Raw genomic sequence first — 27,762 nt, forward strand, 5'->3', positions numbered from 1 at the left:
TAGTTGTATAACCTAACTTTTTTTCTCTCTCTCATTACTTCTCTTTCTTCATATCCGCTTGTTATCTAAAGAAAGGGTAAAAAAAATTTCTCAATTTATGGGAAGCGTTTATGAAGATTATCATTAAGCAGTACATACAGTTTTGTCCATTGTGTTACGTGGCACCATTATCAATTATCATCGTTTAGTCTTCTCCAAATTCCCATCAACTTTAATTTAGCAAAGCCAATTTTGTGTAAATACTTTTTGTATGATTGATTGGTTTGACGCAAATGATTATATTGTTTACTACTTTTTAACGAGATGACATGATAATGAAATTGATTCAATGTATTGATTAATAACTTGATAATTAGGACTTTTTTATTTTATAATTATTATATTGCTGAGTAGTTTTAACGGGAAATTATATCGCATAATACTATGGTCATATTTGGTAACATAATTAATTTATCAGTTAATTTTAGTTTATTTGACCACTGTTAATTGCGCTGTTTGACTTGATAACAATCAATGTAAGTATTTGATTAATTAGTTTTTTGTAATAATTTATTGTTCCGGAATGTTAAAATTTGAAAAATTACTCAAAACAACTTTTTCGATCAGCTTTTTGAGAAAGTCATTTTGCATGTAATTAGCTATCAGCTAACAAATAATTTACCAAACACTTTTCTACAATTAACTAATGTTATCAACTAGTCAAACTCACTAACAACTATTTACCAAACACCCTATATATGTATTCGACAATATTATATGATTATGCAGAGTTTTTTGCACTTTTAGTCCCACGACTATAGTGGCACTAGCAGAATTGATCCACGACTTTTGAACATTGCAATTTTAGTCCACAACTATTGATTTTTTTGCAAAAATGGTCCTTCCGGCCACTTTTCCGTCAAAATTTCACCGGAAAAAAAAAATTCTCCATTTTTAGCCGGGTTAAAATTGACATTTTACTTATCTCAAAAAATTAAAAGAAAAAATTGATATTTGACTACATACAATATTACTGGGCTACATACTACTGCCCCAGGCGGCGGAGTTCCTGGAGCAGGCAGGGCTGTCAGTAAGCGGCGGAGCGGCCGTGGCGTTCCCCGGGCTAGTTGGGTTATCTGGCAGCAGCATTGGAGTGGTACATGTACTCCGCTGCCTGGGGCAGTAGTATGTAGCCCAGTAATATTGTATGTAGTCAAATATCAATTTTTTTCTTTTAATTTTTTGAGATAAGTAAAATGTCAATTTTAACCCGACTAAAAATAGAGAATTTTTTTTTTTCCGGTGAAATTTTGACGGAAAAGTGGCCGGAATGACCATTTTTGCAAAAAAAAAATCAATAGTCGTGGACTAAAATTGCAAGGTTCAAAAGTCGTGGATCAATTCTGTCAGTGCCACTATAGTCGTGGGACTAAAAGTGCAAAAAACTCTGATTATGCATGGCTGATTGAGTTTAATGCAAATGATTAAACCCACAATCACTAATTATTACGTACTCGAGGATATACATTAGATAAACTTCACTCTTGTGTAATAGCCAAAAAATATATAAATCAGAAGAGATAAATTACATTTTGAAAATTTTATGCAACGGGCTTGATCAAAAGAATGTTAACAAAAATCAAATTTATTATGATTTTCTATTACGAAAATTATATTCCACCCAATTGACAACATTTTTTGGGACAATTGATTCACTATATTGACTATCGACTTAGTAATTAAGAACATTTTGTTTTATAATGATAATAATACTCCGTATTACGGAATGGTTTTATTGAAAAATATAATTATAGTGCATAGTACTCCACCATACATCTCCCCTTATATTATGTATCAATATGATTGATTGGGTTTGTTGCAAATGATTAAATTTTTTAAAACTTTTTAACGAAGTGACACTATAACAAAATTGATTCAATATATTGACCAATGAATCGTTATGCTGTGAGCACGTGCCCTGCAAGGTGGGCACGGTTCTATATTCATAATTTTTATATTGTAGATTCATAATTTTTATATTGTAGATCCATAATTTCTATACTGTAGATTCATAAAATTTATACTTTAGATTCATAATTTTTAAACCGTAAATTCATAATTTAAATATAATATATTCATAATTTCTATACAGTATATTCATAATTTCTATATTGCAGATTCATAATATCTGTACTGTAGATTCATAATTTATGTACTGTAAATTCATAATTTCTAAACTGTATAGTTATCAATTATGAACATATTGTTCTCCGATTTGTGAAAACAGAGTGTTATAATTAATATATCTTACACAGAGTTCAACAATTGGAATCTAAAGTATAAATTTTATGAATCTACAGTACAGAAATTATGGATCTATAGTATAGAAATTATGAATTAATAGTATAGAAATTATGGATAAAGGTGGGCACGTGCTCACACATAATTTGCCGTATTTTTGCGTTTAACAATTATTATTATACTAAAACCAAAATAGTCTTGATGAAAATATATAGGCACTGTTTGGTAACATAATTAGTTTATCAGTTAATTTTGACTTGTTTGACCACTATTAGCTGTTTGACTTGGTTAAACAATCAATATGAGTGTTTAATTAATTAACTTTTTGTAACAATTTATTGCTAAAAAAATGCTAAAATTCAATCGATCAGCATTTTTGAAAAAGTCATTTTGTATATAATCAGCTATTAGCTAACATCTAATTTATCAAACACTTTTCAAAATTAGCTAATACTATCAACTAGTTAAGCTCACTAACCCTATCAGCTAACAATTATAAGCTATCATCTATTTACCGAACACTCCAATTATGCATTATACTATATATATATATATATATATATATATATATATATATATATATATATATATATATATATATATATATATATATATATATATATATATCCCCTGATATTATGTAGTCTCATTTTTTTTTTTTGGGTTAATATGGACATATATGCATGAAATGATTTCATATTGCATGATTGATTGAGAGCCTCAAGGCTTAATCATATCATTTATTGACTCATCACTCACTAACAGACAGTGTTCCCTTACAAGATAATCCTCTCATTCATTAATAAATCATTAGGTACAAATGATGTCATGATCATTAACTTAATTGGTGGGTGAAAAAATAGAGAGAATGAAAGTACTTGTGATGTTAACCATGTATCTCAATTCTTATTGTTTAGGCTATTTGATTGGAGGATATACCAATGCAACAATATAATTATAGTACACCTTTTCACTAGTTTTGTAAATCACAAATATCTTGATTTTAAAGTTAAAAGTTCCTCTTTTTTTTTTTTTTTTTTTTTTTTTTTTTGAAAATTTACGAGAATATTTGAATAGTGTGCTATGGATGAAGCATGCTCAATGACTCTAGGCGATACAAAATCACAAGGTGGTAACTAGCATAAATTGTCTAAGTTGACCGGCTCAAACCGAGAAGGTCAATAAACATTTTCGATAGGGAGTCGAATTTGGAACTTTGCGGCTATGGGCTACCAAACCAATTGTTTGACCCTAGCCGATAAATTAAAGGACTACAAGGAGGTAAATTAGCCTAGGTTGTTCATAGTTAACCGACTCAAATCGAGAAGATCAATAGACCCCCCATAGATCAGAGAATTAAACTTAGAACATTATAGTTACCAAGCCAACTGTTCGACTAACTTAGTAGAGATTGCTTCGAAACGCCTCGAATCCAACAGTTAGTAAGTGAATTGTTAATGAAACTGTAAAATTAGATGATTGTCTCTTGTATGTATGCCTAGTCCTGAGCTAAATTCTGATGAAAACATTGAATGCTATATGCACCCAAAAAAAGGTTGAAAGTGCCTTGCAATAACCAGTATTGGCCTCTAGTAATTATTATCTACAAAATAATGTCATTATTATAAAGAAAAAAAGTAGGGATCTATTACTCCGTAGCTCTTAATGAATATTTAGTTATTTTCCTTGAAATAAATAAATATATAAATGTGGGCTTGCAAACAGTAATGGATCAACATGAGTGTAGTATGATTGGGCTCATTAGTCATTATCTAGATAGGTGTTTTCACATGTAAAAAAGTGGCATAGGAGACATGGACAAATTGTGCTACCAAAAATGCCAAAACCCTCTGTTTCTTTCTACTTCCTACTTCTTCTTGTCTTCCTTGTTGTTTCCTTCCTTTATCCCACAACAATCACAGCCAAGTGTATCTTCTTGCTAATGTCAAACCTAATTGCAACTATTCTCCTTTTTCTTTTAATGTTGGGTGGAGGAGGGGGGTGGGGGGTGGGGGACCAGAGTTCATTTCATGGTAGCCAAGTAACAGACAACACATTAGCTTAGTCACAATGTGTTTCTTTTCCATGACATGAACACATTTCATCATGGAGTGCTAATAGTGAGCCCATCTTGAATACGACTCGATCAAAACTCAGCTAGATTAGTCTTATCTTGTAAAATGTGAACTCTTTTCGAATGAGATTCGATCGAGACTCAGCTAGATTAGTCTTATCCTGCGAAATGCCGATCGATATCCGTGTAGTATGTAAAAAAAAATTACAATAGCCCTCGATTTCTATTTTGCATCAAGATCACCGGGACACACAAGTTTCCTCACTTGGTTAAGTAGTAGTTTTAATGTACACTACCAAAGGACTAAAGGCAAAAACTTCATCTAATTTTGGGACTCAAAGAACTTCTCCCTGTGGTGGTGGAGTTTGGAGGAGAAACAACAGCCTCAATATCATTGACAACTATAGAATCATATGAAACTTTAAGGTATTGATCAATGATGTTCCCATGGTAGCTAGCCAAGTAATAGACAACCCATTAGCTCAGTCACAAAGTGTTTTTTTTCCAAGACATATGTGCACATAATTTCAGGTCATGGAGGGCTGCTGCTAATAGTGAGCCCTTCCTGATCGAGACTCGACTGCATTAGTCCCATCTTGTAAGATGCAGATACCAATGCAGTATGCAAAAACAACAAAAACCTTTGGTTTCTATTTTACATCAAGATCACCTGGACGCATAAATTAAAGCCCCTCCCTCGAGACTTTGGCAAAAACCTCAGCTAAGTTTGGGACTCAATGACCTTCAGTCCGCAGATTGCTTGTCCCTGCGGGGTTGGGGGTTGGGGGAGAATGGGCAGCCTCGATATCTTTGATATCTGCAGAATCATCTACAACTCTAAGGTAGGTGTCTTTGAGAGCAGAGCTGCCATTCCTTCTGTGACGCCTTTTGTGTTGCGGTTCGCCTCTATCACTGATTGCAATGGCATTGTCATTGGGGAAAAGGTCTCTGAGAACAAAGGCATGAACGATGGTTGTCACAAGCAGTGCTGTGACTGTGAGTGTGGAAATGCCACAAAATACGACAGCAACACACTTTGACACTGTGTTTGTTACTACAGCTGAGTATTTGATGGTGGCCATGCCAGCTCCAGTCATGGGAAAGGTGTAAGCCCACCATGCCAACGAGAACTTGAAACCGCGAAAGAAGTTTATACGAACCGCCTATAGAACAAGGGAGAGAGTCACAAATGTGAATACTTGATGAATATTAACCCAACAACTTGAACCGTTGTTACTAAGCAGACTGCTAATGCAACTACATGACTGTTGGTCAATTGGTAAGTAGACTGTTAATGCAACTATATGACAATTTGGCAGTTGGTAAGCAGACTGCTAATGCAACTACAAGACTGTTGGTCAGTTGGTAAGTAGACTGTTAATGCAACTATAGGACAATTCGGTAGTTGGTAAGCAGACTGCTAATGCAACTACAAGACTGTTGGTCAGTTGGTAAGTAGACTGTTAATGCAACTATAGGACAGTCGGTAAGCAGACTGTTGGTTAGTTAGCAAGTAGACTGTTGGTTAGTTAGCAAGTAGACTGTTAATGTAACTATAGGACAACCGGCAGTTGATAAGCATACTGCTAATGCAATTACAGGGTCGAGGATGGGGCTCTGGGCAGGCCTTACCCCGAACAAGACTCAAGAGTGGCAGAAATACTAACCAGTGAGACATAAAGGAACAAGGCGATGAAGTAAGCGATCTTTGAAACATAATCAAAGCTCCCATGAATCTTAGCCCAAGCCAAGGAAGCCACACTAGGAGCGGCAACAAACAGGAAGAAAACCGGGTGAAGTTCCTTGGGAAGCGTATCGTTCGTTGGAAGCCTCTGGTAGAGAGTCACAAACAGGACAGAGTAATGAGCCAATCCAACAGCAAAGAAGAAAATAGGACCTTCTTTTAGCCCCATTGTTGCACCAAGCAATGCCCCCACAAAGTTCCCAACAACCGAGAGATGGTTCGAGGGATTGGCAACCTTTGACAGCCGCCGCTGTCCTCCAGACATCCACTGCCCATACAGCTTAACCTCTAAGCAAAAAATCGGGGCCATAAGAATATACCATAGAGACTTATGCAGGCTCTCAATGACTGATGGTGGCACTCCAAGAGCCAAGAATAGCAGGGCTATCCATGGTGCAAAGAAGAAGTTTACCCTCACCGGATGGTAGTACTCACGACGAACTGCTTCAAAGTAGAAAACGACTTTCATAGCATATATAAACGCGACAATGGCTACAAGAGCAGCAGATATGGACCATAAGACGAGGTTTACAGCCAGGTTTATGTGCAGGAACCTAGTGGAAGTAGCAGTGGCAAGGGCCTTCCACATAATTGCTTGGCTGCTAACTCCCAGGCAGACACCAAAGGAAGAGATTGGGAAACGAAGAAGAAATGGCCACTTCATATCCTTTGGAAGAGCACTTTCCTCGGAAGCCTGCAAACAACACAACAATTGCAACAACCTGAGCAAACAAACAACATAAGAGATATTAGTACACACAACCAACCAACAAATAACCCATACCCTTAAGGTGTCCAATTCAGGGCCCTCCAATGCATCATAGTACCGGTCCACTGCTATAATCTCCATTTCAGGGCTACTCTGAGAATCCCAGTCTTCAATTTCTTCGCGTCGCCTTTTGCTTAAGCTCGTGAATTGCCTTTCAAGCCTCCCAGACCATGTTTTGAAAGTATTAAACCTTTTATCCTTTGCTTTCAGAGTCCTGGGAGTCCCCGAAACCACCGGATTGGCAGTTGCCACAGGTGCAGAAAGTGCAGGTGAATCATCTGGACTTGGCACAGAAAAAAATCTACAATTTTCTGCCTGACTTTTCCTTGCACTTTCTGGTGTGACAGCAGGACTGGGAACCAGATTCTCAGTTATGTTCTTCTTCTTCTTCTTCTTCTCTGTATTCAAGATATTTGGAGTTTCACCTCTATCTGCTCCAGTAACCTAGTAAACGGTAAACCCCACCAATCCAAGCCATTATTAAATGAAGATCAGATCAGAGCTTCAAAAGATAGTAAAGGGTTAACTTACTTTTGATGAATGGTTTGGAAAATTGAAGCTGGTTGAGCTGTCATCTTCTTTTACACAATCAAAACTATCCACTCTATTTCTACTTGTAGAATGGATGAGTACTGGAAGTACTTCATCTGTAGAGTTGCTGCTTTCTGAATGAATCTGTTTATGTTTCTCCATCACTAAGCAATAAGACCTACAATGACACACACGCCGTATTAGCCGCTGCAGACTTTCTCGTAAATCAAAGATATATCATGAATGAACAACATCACGTTCTTGGTGACAAATTTTCACAGGGAGTTGAATGCCATGAAGAAATAATAATAAAAAGAAGATCCAGAATTTGAGGGCAACTCAGTCAAGTTGGTTAGACTGATTGACTTAGTAAGGTTACAAGTTCGGCTCCCAGCAAAAACGATTTTATTGGCATCTTAGTAACTAGAAGATTACAAGTTTGATTCCCAACTGCCGGAGTTACCTATTGACTTTCTTGATTTGAGCCGATCAGTTATAAACAATCTAGATTAATTTACCTCATTTGCAGGCTAGAGTCATGAGAAGATTCAAAATATGATTAGACATGATTTTGTGAAGAAATGCTGACCTCCAAAGAGTCCCTTGTTGATGCTGAAACTAATCCACAAATGAAAGCAGAAGAACAGTGTATTGATGTACAAGATCCAGGTCTTGTCAATGCAAGATTGAAGAGAAAAAGAAAAAAAAAATTAAGTAAGTGTTTTGAATGGGAAAGTGGTAAGTGAGTCTTACATAGTGATGTAAACGAGGTGAGTCGAGCTCGAGGTCGAAAATTGAAACTCGGACTCGGTTCAGTTATGAAACCAGCCGGCTCGACTTGTTATATATATATGGATCACGACCGGTTTAACGAGTCACGAGACTAAAACATTTGAGTCGAGTTCGACTCAATTATGAAACGAGTCGACTCGAATTCAGTTGGAGCTCAAGCCGAGCTTTGACCGAGTGGCTCGACCTGATCTTAGTCTTACACAACATGCAGAATAGATACCTTCTGTGAAGGTGACATCCGTAGCGGTAATTATATTGAGTTTCAACTAATTCATGTTGAGCTATTGTTGAATTCCTTCCGAGAGGTTTCCTGGAGGCTATTGCTTGTTGTTCCATTCATAAAACTGGAACACGATCCCTGGTAGAGACACAGAATTAGTAATTATAGCGCTGATATGACAGGAAATAAAGAAATTATGAGAGATTTGAATTTGAAAAAAACATCATCAACCTACATTGTAAACAACATCTTACGTTAAATGCAGCGAAGGTAACAGAGAATTGGAGTTCAAACTGTATAAGATTTAGGCAGTTGAAATTTGTCTGGCAGAGAATAGACAGGCAATGACTGGTGAAAGAAAAACAGCGTCAAAGCATGTAACCACCGATGATTCCCCGGAAAACAAGATCGCAACCGAAATCATCACACGACAACTACTTTCTTTGGTCAATTGAAGTGTTTATTTTATTTTGTTTTATTAATTTCATTCTTTCGCCCAATTATGTTTGATTTTTATTAATACTATAACTCCAAAAGGACCAAACCCACTATATTCAGTTATATGTGCAGTTCAAATTTAAATAATAAAACTTCATTTCCTAATTAAAAATAGGTATCATTTTATTTTATCCCTCCTCATCTGTCACCTCTTGATCTGTAGCCTTTTTACTACATCCCTTATATTTTTGTTCATATTAATGCTTTGAATGTCATTGTATTATGATAAATTGTTTTGATTTTTTTAAAAATCTTTATTTCTATTATAGGATCATACATAACTAGACATCAATTGGTGATCAATTCAATTTCACCATACTACCAAACATGCAAAATACTTTCACCAAAATTCATTACCATTAAGTATTTGATTCTTATTTCGATTTCGTTTCCAATTTTTTTGTGCGAACAAAACAGACCATAAAATCTTACACTTTGCAACTATTTGGTAAACAAAGTTGTTAACTTGCGTAGTAGATTGGTTAACCAGATTAACTGTACTAGGTAATCATATTAATTCTTGACTCATCACTCACTAATAGGCCATGCTTCCTTACAAGATAATCCTCATGACCTAATATATGATGAAATACAAATGATGTCATGATCAAGTAGTGTGAGTGAAAGTAATTGTGATGTTACTCATCTAATTTCTTTCAATATAATAATTATAATAGATTTTTTATATATTAAGATTAAAAATGTACAAGAATAGTGTTTAGTGTAGTAATTAAATTCTTGTCCATAAAAGACAAAATTTCTTTGTTTCTGGACTCTCACACCCTGCCTTGACAAGATAATGGAAATAAATTACGGTCAATTGAATTACACACCTAGTGTGGTTCAGTGGACAGGGCCAAATGCCGGTGCACAAGGAATTTGCTCACTTTGAACATAATTTTCACATTGCCGCCGCCAAGGTTCGAACCTTAGTCTCTTCTTCTAAATACTGCCTACTGAACCATTGAGCTAAACCCGTGCGGCAGAGCAATTGAATTCTTGATTTTAGAGTTGAAAGTGAGGTGCCTAGCTATAGCCAGTAGGCTAGAGCTTATTGGCAACCTAGTTATATTCTTGACCAAAATAATGTCCTAATAAGATTATACCTCAAGGTTATCTTACCATGATGGCATTGAAACAGTTTCTCAAACAAGGTAAAAAGGAAACTCTCCACTTTTATTTCTTATATATGCTCATCTATTACATTCTTTGTAGCTGAAAACAACCAGAACCCTCGATTTCTATTTCACATCAAGATCACCGGAATGCATAAAGTTCCTCACTTGGTTATGTACAACACTCAAGGACAAAAGGCAATGAACCTCAGCTCACTCTGGGACTCAACTAAACTTCATTGAGGGACAACATTTGGAGGGGAAAGAGCAGCCTCAATATCTTTGACAACAGCCGAATCGACAACTTTAAGGTACTGATCGATGATGTCTTTGTGATCTGAGCTGCCACCCCTTCTGTGTAACCATCTGTGCTGGGTTTTAGGCCTCCGTTCACTGATTGCAATGGCGCTGTCATTGGGGAAGAGGTCTCGGAGAACAAAGGCGTGAATGATGGTTGTCACAAGCAGTGCTGTGACTGTGAGTGTGGATATGGCACAGAATATGACAGCAAAACACTTTGATACTGTGGTTGTTATTGCAGATGAGTATCTGATGGTGGCTATGGCAGCTCCAGTCATGGGGAAAGTGTAAGCCCACCATGCCAACGAGAACTTGAAGCCGCGAAAGAAGTTTATACGAACCGCCTATACAACAAGCAAGAGAAATAACCAATCAATATCAACCCGGATGAGATGTCTGCAAATGTGCAAACTTGTTCAATGTTAACCCGCAGTTTGGATCAGTTGGTAAGCAGACTGCTAATACAACTGTAAGGTTTGTTGGGCAGAGGCCCGAAGGACCAAGTCCAGCACCCGATGGGCGGTGTGCAAACTTGATGAATGTTAACCCGCAGTTTGGATTAGTTGGTAAGCAGACTGCTAATACAACTGTAAGGTTTGTTTGGCAGAGGCCCGAAGGACCAAATCCAGCAACCGATGGGCGGTGGTCAGAGAATTGTTGGGTGGAGGCCTAAAGGGCCAAGTCCAGCACCCTGCCTTACCTACATTGGCTACTATGCAGATATAAAGAAATAAAGTTGCACCTTCGCTACTAACTATAGCTTTTCGGCTTGATCCTAATAAGGTTGGACCGTGTTAAAGAGCTTTGGTTAAGAAACACTAACCAGTGAGACATAAAGGAACAAGGCAATGAAGTAAGCAATCTTTGATCCAAAATCAAAGCTCCCTTGAATCTTAGCCCAAGCCATGGAAGCCACACTAGGTGCGGCGACAAACAGGAAGAAAACCGGGTGAAGTTCCTTGGGGAGCGTCTCGTTCGTTGGAAGCCTCTGGTAGAGAGTCACAAACAGGACAGAATAATGAGCCAACCCAACAGCAAAGAAGAAAATAGGACCTTCTTTTAGCCCCATTGTTGCACCAAGCAAAGCCCCCACAAAGTTCCCCACAACCGAGAGATGGTTCGAGGGATTGGCAACCTTTGACAGCCTCCGCTGCCCCCCAGACATCCACTGCCCGTAGATCTTAAGCTCCAAGCACAAAATCGGAGTCATAAGGATGTACCATAGAGACTTATGCAGGTTTTCAGTGATCGATGGTGGAACTCCCATAGCTATGAATAGCAGGGCTATCCACGGTGCAAAGAAGAAGTTCACACGAACCGGGTGATAGTACTCACGACGAACAGCTTCAAAGTAGAAAACGATTTTCAGACCATATATCAAGGCAACAATGGCCACAAGAGCAACAGATATGCACCATAACACGAGATTTACATCCGGGGTTATGTGAAGAAACCGAGTGGAAGTAGCCGTGGCAAGGGCTTTCCACATAATCGCTTGGCTGCTAACTCCAAGGCAGATACCAAACGAGGAGATTGGAAAACGAAGAAGAAACGGCCACTTCTGATCTTCTGGGAGAGCACTTTTCTCAGAAGCCTGCAAACGAAACAGTTCCAAGTTCCAACCTTATAAGCAAAACAACATAAGAGATATTAGTACAAACAACTCAAAACAAGATTTACCCTTAAGGTGTCCAATTCTGGCCCCTGCAATGCATCATAGTATCTGTCCACTGTTATAGTTTCTGTCGTTTCGGGGCTCGTTTGAGCATCCGATTCTTGAATTGGTTCGCGTTGCCTCCCACCTAAGTTCGTCAATTGTCTCTCCAGTTTCCCAGACCATGTTTTGAAAGTATCAAACCTTTTATCCTTCAGTTTACCGCTCTTGGGAGTGCTCGAAACGGAATTGACATTCGAGGCCGCTGCAGAAAATGCAGTGGAGCCTTTTGGAATTGGCTGAGAGTAGAATCTACCATGCCCATCCTGCTGTTTCTCTGCACTTTCTGGTATTGCAGCAAAACCAGGAAGCTGAATCTCAGGTTTACTCTCTGCATTTAAGTAAACAGTTTTTGGACTTTCGGAAACAGCTTTTCCACCAACCTAGTAAAACACCATCAACCAAATGATTATACATTTATACAGGATCCATGAAAATATGAAATTACAAAGGTGATATACATATATATATATATATATATATATATATATATATATATATATATATATATATATATATATATATATATATATATATAAATACCAAAAATTTGATGAACATCATGATTTATTAAGAGCGGAGACCCCTTATTCTAGTTTAGTTCTATCCCAATCCGAGGGGACAACACATAGCTCGGGCCCTCGGACGATCAACCGGCGGTCTCACGATCGGGCCTGAGGGCCCGGAAATTTGCATTGTATATTCCCGCCGGTCGGAAGGACATCGGAGCGGGAGGTCGGACCAATCCTATTCATCCTGGTCTGATCCGAACAGATGTTGTTGAATGAAACCGACAGCATAGAGCTTGGGAAGCTCGGATCCAGTCAAGATCCGAACAACGAGGAGCCTTTGTGTCTGTTTTAATTTCGGACCGCACGGAATCTCCTTAGCCAATTTTCCATTTTTTTTTATAGAAGGTGGGGTTCCAAACCCCGAGCCCCGAGGCGAACTTAGATTCTTCCAGGGTCGATGCTTTATATATATGTATATATATGACAACCTCATTATCAAAATGAAAGTTCTCAATATATATATATATATATATGAAATGAAATAATTTTTTTTAGTGATCAGAAACTCTCAGTCATTATTAGAGGATGTGTACGGATATATTTTTTTAAAAAATCATTATAGATTGTTCATAGCTGTTCGAATCAAAAAAATCTAGAAGTTGAATAGAAATTTTAAGGATTAAGTTACATGTGTTAAATGGTTTAAAGGGTGCTGAACATCTTCCTTGTGACTATCAAAACCATCAACTCCATTTGTACTAATATAATTGATGAGCACTGGAAGTTCCACAGGAGAGTTGTTTTCTGAATGAATCTCTTTACTTTTCTCCATCACTAATCAATAAAACCTGCAAATTAAAGATAAACACTTGTATTAGGTTCCATAGTCTATTGATTCTGGGTATCAGCCACCATTCTTGAATGGATGCCCAGATTAACAGTTGATTAAGCAGATATATATATATCTAAAGACTTGTTAATTAAACCCAGAAATCTGTATCAACTGAAATGGAATTGCAGGGGGTGGGGGTGGTATAACAGGCAAATGGACCTTCAATTCTGGATGGGTTATTGGTTTACCATGTAAAGAATGGAACTTTCACTGGGAATGTTGAGAATAAGATGAAGATGATTTTGTGAAGAAATGCTAACCTTCAAGAATCTCTTGCTGATGCTGAAAGGATTCCACAGATAGATGAAAGCAGATCAGAAGAACAGTTTGTGTTGATACAAGATCCAAACCTCGTTAATGGAAGATAGGAGAGAATGGAACTCTGAGCAGAGATGGAAAGCCTCTCTCCCATAAGAGATGGTTTAAATAGAGTTGAGAATGCAAATATCTTTGGAAGTGCAAAGTCACTCATACACTATTTTTGGGTGAATGGCTGCTTTTTCTTTTTTTGTTTTTTAAATTTTAACCACACACAAAATGTTAACTCAAGAATAAAAATTTAGCTCACATATCCCGTAAACGATTCTCACTCTAAATAGTTTTGCTGAAGTTCTAATTTCATACAAAATATTAATGTAAAAAAAGAAAAAAAGAAAAGAGAATTGATTTTCCCATTCAAATGTTAATAACTCAAAAGTCGAGATTTGATTTTCCCATCTAGCAAACGACTCTCGCGAAGATTTACCCTAAATATATTTAACTTTTCCGTAACTCTTATCTTGAATAGACTTATTAAAACATTAACTCCACACAAAACGATTAACTCAAGAGCGAAGGTTTGATCATTAACTTAATCACCATTTTTCCATTTCTAAGCATTGTCACGAAAACGAGAGATAAATTATTTTACTGGGTAATATTAAATTCAGTAAAATTAGGTGGGAAAGCAGGTAAAGGGAAAGCTGTTAAATGGTTTTCAAAATTGTCCGTGTTTATCGTTATATTAAGAATAGGTTTGACTAAATATAGCCCTATACCTATGTCGTGTTTTCTGGAGTACGGAAAGTATTGACTAAGAAAAATAATAATAAAAAAAAAAAAGAAAGCTTTTTTTAATAAGAATTTGTAACATCAACATCAAGATTCATGAACTAATATGCCTTCACATTACTGTTTAATGTTGTACAGCACATATAATGGATGATGACAAAAAAAGAAGAAAAATCCCCATGGCAACATGCACTTATGACATGGATATGACTTTAAAATAAAAATAAAAAAAATACAAGTCTTGGGTATTTGATAGTTACATTAAGTTTCTACGATTTCGTAAAAAGATATAATTCAAGTTAGCTTTGTTAGGTTTCAAATAGAGCTTTTTCGGAGTTTGTTACTTAGCTTGTTATGTTCCATTCATAAATAAAACTTAAACGGGATACTTGGTAAGCCCCCTCCAACATGAGTTAACGTCTGGGTCTAGTCTGCTCCTCTGTTATAGTCCACAATGCACACAAGCGAAGTAAATGGCACTAAGAAGATCTTGTGTGACAGACTTGACAAAAAGAGTATTACTGTTAATAATTAAACTCGTGATCTTTTGCTACAAGAAATATATTTTACTCATTCCGTCACTCTTTTGAGACACTTTTAATTATTTAATTATTTGTACATACAGAATTCTGTATTCCCATCGCTATTAGGTTACACACAAACGATAGAATTACATTAGCAATCTATTTATCACATATCTATCTCAACCTCATAAGTTTTGTTTTGTTTTGTTTTTTAATTAGTACCTTATCACCAAATACAATTTTTTAAAAAAGATGTTTGAAGATGGATGGTTCTAGACAAAATAGTTTAATTCTAAACCGTTGAAAACAATAAGCTAATGAAAAGATTTGAAGTAATTAACCTACGATCTTAGCCTTAAAAGATGACAACTAGCACATAGCTAGCAGGAGAGGGGAATTGAATATATAATTATTGTGATCGAGCAGATCGAAAACGAAAATATGAGAGATTTGAATTAAAAATTCAGCAGATTACAACGAAAACATCATTATCTGTGCTGTTTCGAATCTTCAACTAACCTTACTAGCTAGCTACATTGAAAGCTACTTCTTACGTTATATGTGGGCAAGAATTGGAGTTCAAATTGTACAAGATTTTGGCATTTGATTATATTTGTCACATTGTCTGGCAGAGAATAGACATTTAATAGGGGTATTTGGTAAATAGTTATTAGCTAATTTGGTTAGCGAATTTCACTAGTTGATAACATTAGTTGATTGTAAAAAAGTATTTGGTAAATTAGCTATTAGCTGATAGCTGATTACACGCAAAATGATTTTCTCAAAAAAACTGATCTAAAAAGTTGTTCAAACAGTTTTTTAAATTTTAGCATTTTGGAATAATAAGTTGTTACAAAAATGGCCCTATTTGGTAAAATAATTAGCCTATAGGCCAGTTTTGGCTTATTTGACCACTATTAACTTTTTGATTCGGATAAAAAATCATATAAATGTTTGGTTAATTAGCTTTTGTAACTCCAAAATGCTAAAATTCAAAAAGCTGTTCAAAGCAACTTTTTTAATTAGCTTTTTGAAAAAGAAAATTATACCAAACAACTATCAGCTATAATTTACCAAAACACATTTCTACAATCAGTTAATGTTATCAACTAGTTATACCCTCAGTTAATGTTATCAACTAGTTATACCTTCTAATTAACTCAATCTGCTAACAGTTATTTACCAACAAGATCATAAATAACCAAACATTTGTATTGATTGTTTAACCAAGTCAAATAGCGGTATACAAGTATACCCACTGATCTGATGATAGTTCGAGGAAGGCAAGATGACACGCGAAATCATCAGACGACAACTATACAAGGTTTGGTCAAATATGTGATCTGCAGTAGATATGAATTGAGTGTATACAGCCTCATTAGGATTAATACGACGTACGAGTTTGTTGAACTGCAATGATTGTCGACACCCGCAGCAATGGCAGCATGCAACAATATAATAATAATGGTCCCTAATATGATGGACTAACACCATTCATTCTTCAAATTAAAGGACCCCAGAGAAGTTATTGGGATCCTCTTACCAGATATTTTCGTAAAATTTTGGTAGATGAAGTAAATAATTATTATACCATCAACGTAACCAAGTTCCAACTTGCATTATACAACCTGATTTTTAAAATGAAACATGTATCAAATATGTTACTGAACTTATTGTTTTTCTACAATTGAGTTGTTAAATTTAAAATGTCTGCAATTGCCACCATTAAATAAATAAAATATGTGTAATTGAGACATTTTTATTATGATTTATTTAAATGCAATTTAAGTTGAAAACTTTTCAATATTTCATCTCAATTAGTATATAGCAGATCGAGGAAACAACAATTCTTAGTGCATCCACAATAGAAGAGAAAGTGGAGTTATTTCAGAATTAATTCTCCCAAGGTGAAGAGCATAGCTTATGTAGGAAGGAAAGAATTGAGAAAGAATTGGGCTGCAAATGTAAAAATAATTTCAGAATTTTTTATTTTTTTATTTTAAAGGTAAGGTTGTGTGCGTTTCACGCACAGCTGGGAAAAAGCCGGGCGCGTGCACTGCACGCGCCAGTCGGCGCGCCTGACAGCATCATTTAAAAAAAAAAAATTAGTTTTCTCTTTTTTTCTTTTTTTCTTTTTTTTCTCCCCCCTCCCACCTTCTCTTTCCTAATCACTCTTACATTCTCCTCACATTATTCCCAACTCATGCAGATGCTCTTAGTACATACCATGTAAGTAATATGATCTTATATTCTATTAGAAAAATTTGTAAAAATGTCTTAATTACACATATTTTACTCGTTTAATGATTTAATTGCACATTTTAAAAATCCAGTGACCCAATTGCACATAAATGATAATAAGTTAAGTAACCTATTTGACATTTTTTTCCTTTAAAATTTATGTGTTTACCATTAACCTAATATTATGTATATCCAATTAATAAATTATGTGCCTGTATATAAATTGAAGGCACATAATATATTACCTACCTGCCTTATACCTTTTCTCAAGGGGCACAGAAAATGCACCCCAAAAACTGGAAATTGGAAACAATGAAGAAGCATCATATTCATGGATGGATGGGTGCGTTCAAATTGTTAGAAGTCAGTCCAAATCAACCCAAGGCTACCTAAGAATCCAACTGGAAAAAGATGATGTTGTAACCTTCCTTACCACTACGACTGTAGGTCCTACATTTTAACCTAATTCCTTTACGTACGTACGACTTCCGAAAACGTGCTGACTGTTTAACCATTTTTAGAAATTCATAATGCACCACCGCTATACACTTTGCCACCAAAATTGATTTTCATCCAAAAGTTGAGACTTTATATAGTGTCTATAATATACATTATTGTTACATAATACGTTTTGGGTTTGAAAAAGTAGGTGATTTTTTGAATAGTTGTGACGAAATTAGAGATGTGTTTGGTGTTATATGGTGTTGTACTGTAGAAGTTTTTTACATGCATGCATGTGTGAAAGTAAAGTGTGGGTCGATATGAAAATCGTTTTTAAATTAGTTGGAAGAATTGATTTTACAAAGATTTAATGTGCAAAAAAAGAGGAGATGATGAAAAGGCAATGGGCAAGCAGTGGGAATGCACGTAGATAATGGAAGGAAATTGGGAAGAAAAAAAAAAATTAAAGAAAGGTTGGATGAAGCTAGATAACCTAATACCTAAAAACAAGCACTTAGCTTAATTGGGTAGAAAGAAAAAGTAGGGTTTTAGTTGTTTTGTGGGATGACATACACTAACAATATAATCAACACTATATGATGAATTGATGATGATGTCTAATTAAGAATAATGCTGGAGTTCCATCATCCAATTCCATATATTGGAGCTACATAGATTAATCAACTCGGTAACTTTCCTACTAAGCAGCTTATTATTAGTATTCTTGGTTTGAACAGATCAACTAGCTATGAGCAACCTAGGTTAATTGATTTATCTTATTATGATCTTTTGCCGACTATGATCACAATACAGCTTCACCTAAAACACACATTCAAATAGTAGTTACATATTTTCACGTAAATCGAAGTTTAAGACAATTAATAAGCCTATACAAATGAATTCTGATCTTGCTCAATATTGTCACCATAAAATGTCAAAATCTTTGTAACTTAATCGATTATATCTTCAATAACTGGCTCAATATCATCTCATTCAATAATGGTACTGAAAATTGTCAAAACCTTTGTAACTTTTACTAGTTACTAGTTACTCAACAACTAACGTAATATCATAATCTATTAACTCTACAACAATGTGTGAAATATCGTGATCTACTAACTCATAAGGACCTCAACAACTAGCTAGTAGAATATCAGGAGGGTACGTGTCGTCAATTGCATGTTTATTGTGAAGCTAAGTGTGAAACCATCATGCTAGTTTCTAGCTAGAACGACACATTTTATTAGCTGTATGTAATCAATTGCATGCATGCATGTTTATTGTTCTTTGATTTGATCATATTTATGTTTGTATTGAGTTCACAAACGTCAATATATTAAGTACATGTGTATAGGTAAAGGGTTTGAAGTTTAACAAAAGAGTGTGAGATCATTTTATGGATTATTATCCGTAAGATGAATCAGATTGATATGAAAATATAATACTTATACTACAAAATGTAATACTGATTAGGAATAAAGTTATTGCCAACAAAGTCATTTCACATACTTTTCTCTTTTTTCCTCCCATGACTCGCCTTTTATACGCTAAACCTGTAAAAATTATCAAAATTATTTTCCTAATTTCAGAATTTATAAACCCGAAATGCTTGTATATAGAATCCAATTTTAGAAGTAAGAATAACAAGTAGAAGTTTACTTAGGATTAATGAGACATCAAACTGTAAGTTCAAACATATTATAAAGACCCGAAGATTTTGCTTTTTTTTTTTTTTTTAAATAATATTATTCTTGTGTAAATAACTCACAAATAAAATCATACAGAAGATAAAGTATTGATAAGAATTGAACTAACGATTTTCAAGTATAAAATTCTTATTTTACGCACTCAACTATCACTTTTGGAGCAAATTACAAAACTTTAATCGTTCACGTTTTGGAATACAAATTTTTATATAAAGAAACAATAATGGGTTATTCAAAGAAAAGGTGGGGGTGACGGCGGCAATAGAGCAAAGTTTGTGGTCGTGGCTTAGGATATTTGGTCAAAATTGGTGAAATTGTAACTCTTAATAAGGTGTGAATTTTCAAAAAGCGTGTAATAAGGATTGGAAAAAGGTATGAAAATGATGCGTAAAATTTTAAATTTTGTAAAATGAAAAAAGAAATGATTAAAACTTATGACTCACATTTTCTATGAAAATCAAATCCTGTTATATTAACAAGTAGTCCGTAACAAAAATGGTGATAGTATGCATAGTATTACTTGAAAAAAAAAATGTGATTTTGATCAGAATTGATCCGTCATCTTAACAAGGCTTTTGTAAAATAAATAAAACAAAATAAAGAGTTAATTTTGTTTTTTGTTCTAGTATTATTGTAGCATGATTATTTTTCGTCACTCGTCAACAAAATCGTTGAAATGTTGTTAAATACAAGGATATTTCGATCTTTTCTATACAAAGTGGGTTGATCCGCTATATTTTTTATTTTCTTGAAAAATTTTCATAATTGAAGACTTAAATGTCCTTATATTTTATGAAATTTCAACGATTTTTTTGCAAACGATTGAAATGATCATGCTATAATAATATTAGGACCAAACGAGAATATTCTAAAAAAAAAAAAAAAAAAACTAGAAGTAAATTACCACCTATATATCTAATATCAAAAATGGAATTAACACTAAAATAAATTACACTAAAATAAATTACAGTGACTTAGTAAGGGCATCCCCAATAAGAGGATCTTCACCACATTTTAGAATAGTAAAATTCTTTAGAGTAGAATTTGACAAATGGATTTTAGAATAGTAAAATCCTTTAGTAGAATCAAAGCTTTTGTCAGTAAAAGTAAAAGTAAAAAAAATAAAAAAATAAATAAAAAAATAAAAAAAATTACAGCTTTTTTAGAGTGGCCCACATTTAATTTCATTGGTCGTTTCCATTGGCAACAGCCAATTTTCCGGCCCAAATTTTGTGTCGTTGTCATTGCAACCAATCGTTATGATGTGCATCCGTATGCACCATGCATGGTGCATACGGATGCCAAAACGACGTCGTTTTATTAAAAAATGCGCGTCTCCCTTTAAAAAAAAATCAGGTTCGATTCCCAGCAACAACATTATATTGTTCATTCATTCTGGAATTTTAGTTCATAGATTATGGAATTATAGTTCATTGATTATGGAATTATAGTTCATCGATTATGGAATTGTAGTTCATCGATTCTGAAATTTAGTTTATAGATTATGAAATTTTAGTTCATTCATTCTGGAATTTTTAGTTCATAGATTAGATTATGGAATTATAGTTCATCGATTATGGAATTATAGTTCATCGATTATGGAATTATAGTTCATCAATTATGGAATTTTAGTTCATATGTTGTTGCTGGGAATCGAACCTGATTTTTTTTTAAAGGGGAGACGCGCGTTTTATTAACACGACGTCGTTTTTGCATCCGTATGCATCATGCATGGTGCATACGGATGCACAGCATAATTTGCCCTGTATTCTTTCTTCTTCTTCTTCTTTTTTTTAAAAAAAATTATTATTATTATTATTATCTACTATATATATATATATATATATATATATATATATATATATATATATATATATATATATATATATATATATATACTAATAAGAGCCCAAGAGAGTTAGGCCTATAATGGGTAGAAAAAATGGCGGTCACATATTTTAATCAAATGAATGGCTCAGATTGATTAAAAAATTGATAAGATTTAAATTTTACACTAAAATTTCCTAAAATACCCACACACCGTTACTAATTCCGTTAAAATTTTAAGAATTGCCGTTAGTTTACCGTTAACTTACTTATTGATTTCAAAAAAAAAAAAAAAAAAAAAAAAAAAGGTCTTAGGTTCGAACCTCATCCCAATCAAAGTTGGCATAATTAGTACTATATTTTACTCTTATTAAATTATATAAATAATAATTTAGTAGCTACAACAAAAAATGATAGATATGCATTTCTTTAATTTAGAATTATGTGTCCACAATGCCTTTATTCAAAAAAAAAAATTATTCATTATCAATAAATTAAATAAGAGAAATAATTGTATTAGTTATATTATTATCTTTATCTTTCTACAATATATAAAAATTCTTTATATTCAAATTTATTAATTGATTATATTTGCTACATTGTCCTTACAATGTCTTAATTCAGTGAAAAAAAATTATTCATTATCAATAAATTAATTAAGAAAAATATTTTCATTAGTTATATTGTCTTTATTTTTCTCAAATGTAAATATTTTTACATTCAAATTCATCAATTGATTATATTCACTACATTGTCTATTATCTTTTTTTGTACACTATTTTTCTAATTAAATATCAGAGTTATAATACAAAATAATGCTATATATTCATTTACCAAGTATTTTATTAATACCATGAAAAAATTAAAAAAATATATAATTAATAAAGCCAACCATATTAACTACTTGAGAGATTTTGTGACAAAGAGAGTATTCAAATCACACAACAAATTGAAGTGAGAACTACCTTGCAATGTCCTTGTTTGACAATCAGCAGTTAGCGGATTATATTAGCGGATTTGACCAACGAATTTATTTAATTATTAACATTGGGTAGAAAAAATGACCGCCAAATTATTAAATCAAATGAATGGTTCAAATTGTTCAGGTTTTGATTTTTTAAAAAGTTTTTCTAATTTATCCTTAATTATATGATTATCCATTTAACTTTTCCGTTAGATACCGTTAATTCACCGTTAGTCTAATTCTAATATTAACGTCTAATATAGAATTATAATTACACCATTAATCTAATTCTAATATTAAAGTCTTAATAGAACTTAACCACAAATCCTAATGTCGAAATCTCCTCAAACAATATTAGTATATATTTAATATTTTATACCCTAATTTTTATTTGTTCTCCCTTATGTCCCGTATTTGGTTTCAACCATACCTATACAATTATTTTATTGACAATTATAATCAATCTTGACTATATTATCTTGCATTTGTAAACTTAGAATTACCTATTTAACCCGCACGGGCTTAGCTCAATGGTTTAGTGGGCAGTATTTGGGAGAAGAGACCAAGGTTTGAACCTCGGCGGCGGCAGTGCGGGAATTATGTCCAAAGTGGGCAGATTCCTTGTTCGCACCGGCATTTGGTCCTGTCTACTGAACCATTGAGTCACCGTGATTTACAACTTCCCACAATGCTCTGTCGGGTCGGAGTGTGGGGGGCCCTTGGGGTTGGGGACTCAACCTTTGGGAGAAGAATTACCTATTTAAATACGCAAATTCGACCTTCAATTATCTATATATGCATGAACAATTTCAATATAATCTTACCTTAATATACTTTAAAGTACTTATTAAAAAAAAAACATTGGGCATTATCCCAATCGCGCAATGCGCGTAAAAAACTAGTATACTAATAAGAGCCCAAGAGAGTTAGACCTATAATGGGTAGAAAAAATGGCGGTCAAATTTTTTAATCAAATGAATGGCTCCGATTGATCAGATTTTAATTTTTCCTTAAGATTTCATAATTTATCCTTAATTAATATGATTATCCGTTAACTTTTCCGTTAAATATTATCTTTTACATTAATTTCTGTTAGTTCACCGTTAACTTACTCATTAATTTCAATAAGTAAGGTCTTAGATTCGAACCTCATCCCAATCAAAGTTGGCATAATTAGTACTCTATTTTACTCTTATTAAATTAAATAATAAGTTAGTAGCTACAACAAAATATATATATATATATATATATATATATATATATATATATATATATATATATATATATATGTATGTATGTATGTATTTCTTTAATTTAGAATTATGTGTCTACAATGCCTTTATTAAAAAAAATTATTCATTATCAATAAATTAAATAAGAGAAATAATTCTAGTAGTTATATTATATTTATTTTTCTCCAATATAAAAATTCTAACACATTTCAATCTACTCCTAATTTATTTTTATATTTCTAACAATTTATTTTTGTAATTTAATTTTTAAGCAATTATTTGTTTAATTTTCATTCTATAACTATCATATTAACTAATTAGACGTACTATGTTTATTTTAATTAAGTTTGGAAATGAAATTTTTAAGCAATTATTTGTTTAGTTTTCATATTTAGGTATGTTCATTCATTTATGTTTATTATAATTATAAAATTATAAATATATAAATTAAATAAATAAAGAAATAATTAAAATATGAAAATAAAATGGTGGGTTCACAAAAAGTTGTGAAAAACTTAAAACTAATGAGAATAAGAAATTTTGTGATTGAGTAAGATAGTGAATGATGAGGTGGATGTTAGAACGCACAAAAATCTGGGGTAAAATTTCTAACTATTAAGGATGCCCTAAAGCTCTGGTCTTTTAGATGGCTTAACTACTAGTCAAAGTTGTAGACTAATGTGCCCACATATGACGAGTTGTACAAGAAGCATGTTGGCAAAATTCTTACCAATCAACGCATCAAATGACTCTTGATTGTCAGCACGTTAGGTGAGACGCCAACACTTTTGAGAAAGAAAGTTGTGTACTAGTTTGAGTCAATTTCCTAGGTTCTACAATAACATGATTAGTAAGAAAATGAAAAAAAAAAAAAAAAAATGACAACGGAGATAAAAAACTAATCTTATACATTTTAAATAGGTAATTACATTTTCAATATTCAAACCTGAAACTAATTTTGTGGGCGTGTTAGATTGGTAACTACATTTTCAACATCCAAACCCAAGACCTCTTATTAGATTAGAAGAGACCCATGTCATTTTATCCACACCAAAAGAGAATAGGAGAAACAAAATTTGGGATGAAAGATGTGGTTTTATAATAATAATAAAAAAAGTGCATTAATTGTTGTTTGATATGCCATATTTCAACACTAACTTGCCCATAAAAGGTAGATTTCTCTCGCTCCAAAAATCTCACACCGACATGGTGGGTAAATCACAGTAACTCAATAGTTCATAAGATGAGAGGACCAGTGTCTGATGTCCACAAGGAGCCCACCACATTGGACGAAACTTGGCTGCCAAGGCTCGAGATACTATAACCATGTTTCAACACCAGAAATGAGATACTCTACCATGTTTAGTAGACTGCCAACAACAATTATAGCAGACCAAAAAGCACAAGTACCTCATAATATGCCATAGAATTGTAAACTGTTGCAGATAATCAAGTCAAAAACAAATCCAGTACATAGACTCTAAAAGTATTTTCACAAAATTATAAAAAAAAAAAAAAAAAAAAAAAAAAAAAAAAAAAAAAAAAACATTTGGAAGAAGAAAACATCAAATTTGAACCAACTCACTAAGTCACTTGTGTGTAACTAAGCAAACTTTTTGTCTTTCAGGGGGCCTTTGGGAATTTTACTGAGAACCTTTACATTGAACACTGCATATTGCTTCTTGATCTCTGCCTCAGCCTTCTCAGCAAAAGCATCGACCTGATCCTCATACTTCTCATACAGGAAGGGGACAGTGTGAAGCAACACAAAGCCTGATTTGCAGAGAAAGTGGTAAACAAAGTTAAGGTAGAGATTTAAGAATATAAACATTGTCAGTAAGAGAATGCAAAAGAAACCAAAGCACAATAAGGTGTATTACTTATGTAAAACAATGTAAGGAAGTTGCAGAGATTCCCCAAGATTGAGAACAACCACAAGACAGCAATAACCTGTGTGCATAAAATCCCAAAATCATATCATCATAAAGAGTGTAGACAATGCATGTTACTAGGACCATAGATCACTCGGTACTATAGCAAATGAAACAAAGTCAAGCTACAGAGTGAAATGTAGAAGACAAACATACTCCAAGGAACTTCTTCAAGTCTTTCCCGGATGCAATGTCTCGAAGGCTAGCTAAAGCTGTATTGATTTCAATTCTAAGTGCAGAAGCCACACCAAGGACAATATCCTCAGGAATGTAGACTTCTGGGATATGAAGCGGAGACCTGGTACATAAAACAACATCAGTCTCAAACAGAGTCCAAATGTTCACTAAATGAAGAGGGAAAAGAGCTTACTTTTTAATGAAAGTCGATGCATTTGACATCAAGAAAGAGATTGCTAGAGCAAGAATCAATACATGGCATACTAGTGTGAGCAAGTGATATTCCAGCAATTCAAAAAACACCCAGATAGCAGTTGCAAAACCAAGCACACCAGCAGAAACCTTCTTGTCCCTCCAGAGGAAAATATCAGCAGCTGCATCACATAATATTAAGATCAAATAACAAAGAGAGTACTACCTAAGGTATACATTCTCTGCATTGTATAAAACTTAAAGTTCCATATAAATATTAGCTCAAAGGAACAGACCATGGATTTTGCTCCCTAATCTTTTAACAAAATTCTCATTTAAGTCTCATAGATCAAGTATTAAGGATTACATGAAGAACTTAAGTCTAATAATATAACTCAAGCTTTCCAACCATGAACCATTACAATGACTGCTAACCAAACATGTGACAGCAAAAAATTATTCAGGCAGTACAAAACTTCTGGAGGCATTAAACATATACAAACTTTATGAAGTAAATCTAGTTACATACTACACTATACAAAATAAAAATAAAAATTAGCACAGCATCTATAGGAACAATCGCCAATTAGCATTTACTCAAAATGCGATTGAATAAACTAAAGGTATCATTTACTCGCGAGGTAAACATGAAAACAGTTAATACACAGTTGCAGAGAACTAATCGGAGTAAACAATGAGCTTTTCATCATATACATAAGAGCTGCAATAGACAGTTCGAGCAACAATTACTGCACATTTTCGATCAGTATATCTATTAGTCTATGTATGTATATTTGCAAGGAGAGGCAATTGTTCGATCAACTTACGTTTTCCACCGCCCAGGACCTTGTGCACTGGCTTCTCACGCCCGAAAAGACGGTAGATCTTAGCCTTGACGGCTTCGACTGGAGACTCCTTGTGCTTCTCGTCATCCGAATCCGACGACGAATCGTGGCCGTGCAACTTTTCAGTGATCTTATCCATCACCGATTCAACAACTGAATCGTGCTCGCCGGCGTGATCGGCCATTGGATTAAGCCTCTGATATCTCGCCGCCGGCAAGGTATATTTTGGTCTTTGAAGAGTACTGCCTTTTTCTACTGTCTTGCTGTCTGCCTTACTATAGTGTCTTGCCCGAACGAGAGAAATACTGAGTGAGGGCTTAAAGGTGTGACTCCTAACCTCAGGCTCGGTATGTTTGGAGAATTACGGAAATCGATGCAGTGCGGGGTAGGTTTCCGGCAAAATTCTCTGATTTTCTCCGTTACTTTCTTTGAGGATTAACGGAGAACGTTACGTGTCTGTGACCTACGTGGCGACGTCATTGGAGAATGCAGATATTTTGTTAACGACGTCAAGACGTCGTTTGTCCGTGAGAAAAACTGCCACGTTTGATTTATTTGGGACGGGTTAACCCGTGGGCCAACAGATAGGCCCATTTGATTAGTGGGACTGGTGACACAGGGCAAATTATGGTGCATACGGATGTAAAAACGACGTCGTTTTATTAAAAACACGCGTTTCTCCTTTAAAAAAAAAATTCAGGTTCGATTCTCAGCAACAACATATGAACTAAAATTCCAGAATCGATGAATTATAATTGAGTTAATACCCAAAATCGTCCTCAACTATAGTGGTTTTTCTCAATTTCGTCCTAAACGACTTTGGTGACCTAATATCGTCCCAAACTTTTGTGTTTCGCTCAATTTAGTCCTTCATTTGTTATTCCGTCAAATTGGTGTTAAATAAAGGACAATTCAGTAATGTCAATATTGATCTCTCTTTACTTTCAACTTGTGAAGTGCGAAATTCCTCTTTCTTGTACGAATTACACCCAGAATTACTCCCGAACCTGCAAATCAAATTTTATATTCGCAGTTTTAGGAGTAATTCGTAAAAAAAAAAGGATTTCGCAGTTCACATGTCTATGAGTAAAGAGATTCCAATATTAAAATTACTAAATTGTCTATTTATTTAACACCAAATGGACATAATAACAAATAAGGAACTAAATTGAGCAAAAACACAAAAGTCTG

At 34.2% G+C, this 27,762-nt stretch overlaps 3 protein-coding genes across 5 annotated transcripts; all 3 read right to left on the bottom strand.

Annotated features, from left to right (window-relative positions):
• Positions 1-4,648: 4,648 nt before the first annotated feature.
• Positions 4,649-13,872, bottom strand: LOC109194100 (S-type anion channel SLAH2-like). 2 transcript variants are annotated; one of them, XM_019344985.1, is made up of 7 exons: positions 13,702-13,872; positions 13,238-13,397; positions 12,004-12,420; positions 11,147-11,917; positions 10,249-10,667; positions 9,689-9,691; positions 4,649-4,670 (listed from the first exon to the last, which is right to left on the bottom strand). In XM_019344985.1, exons 2-5 carry the CDS (start codon positions 13,379-13,381, stop codon positions 10,260-10,262), a joined length of 1,740 nt encoding a protein of 579 aa, XP_019200530.1. In that variant the 5' UTR covers positions 13,382-13,397; positions 13,702-13,872; the 3' UTR covers positions 4,649-4,670; positions 9,689-9,691; positions 10,249-10,259. The 2 variants fall into 2 exon arrangements, with proteins under 2 accessions (XP_019200530.1, XP_019200528.1); XM_019344983.1 differs by lacking the exons at positions 4,649-4,670; positions 9,689-9,691 and having other exon boundaries at positions 10,054-10,667; positions 13,702-13,871.
• Positions 4,742-8,846, bottom strand: LOC109194099 (S-type anion channel SLAH3-like). The gene is made up of 6 exons (XM_019344982.1): positions 8,411-8,846; positions 7,988-8,069; positions 7,399-7,576; positions 6,883-7,311; positions 6,022-6,792; positions 4,742-5,517 (listed from the first exon to the last, which is right to left on the bottom strand). Exons 3-6 carry the CDS (start codon positions 7,558-7,560, stop codon positions 5,089-5,091), a joined length of 1,791 nt encoding a protein of 596 aa, XP_019200527.1. The 5' UTR covers positions 7,561-7,576; positions 7,988-8,069; positions 8,411-8,846; the 3' UTR covers positions 4,742-5,088.
• A 10,883-nt stretch (positions 13,873-24,755) lies between the features above and the next one.
• Positions 24,756-26,877, bottom strand: LOC109146574 (reticulon-like protein B3). Of its 2 annotated transcripts, XR_002048467.1 has the most exons (6): positions 26,554-26,877; positions 25,728-25,908; positions 25,514-25,655; positions 25,307-25,376; positions 24,964-25,199; positions 24,756-24,926 (listed from the first exon to the last, which is right to left on the bottom strand). XR_002048467.1 is itself a non-coding variant. In XM_019294250.1 (5 exons), the coding sequence occupies exons 1-5, from the start codon at positions 26,753-26,755 to the stop codon at positions 25,030-25,032; spliced, it is 765 nt and encodes a 254-aa protein (XP_019149795.1). In that variant the 5' UTR covers positions 26,756-26,877; the 3' UTR covers positions 24,958-25,029. The 2 variants fall into 2 exon arrangements, 1 of the variants encoding a protein (XP_019149795.1); XM_019294250.1 differs by lacking the exon at positions 24,756-24,926 and having other exon boundaries at positions 24,958-25,199.
• Positions 26,878-27,762: the final 885 nt, after the last annotated feature.

This window comes from Ipomoea nil, unplaced genomic scaffold, assembly GCF_001879475.1.
Source record: "Ipomoea nil cultivar Tokyo-kokei standard unplaced genomic scaffold, Asagao_1.1 scaffold1932, whole genome shotgun sequence".
Taxonomy (NCBI): Eukaryota; Viridiplantae; Streptophyta; class Magnoliopsida; order Solanales; family Convolvulaceae; genus Ipomoea; species Ipomoea nil.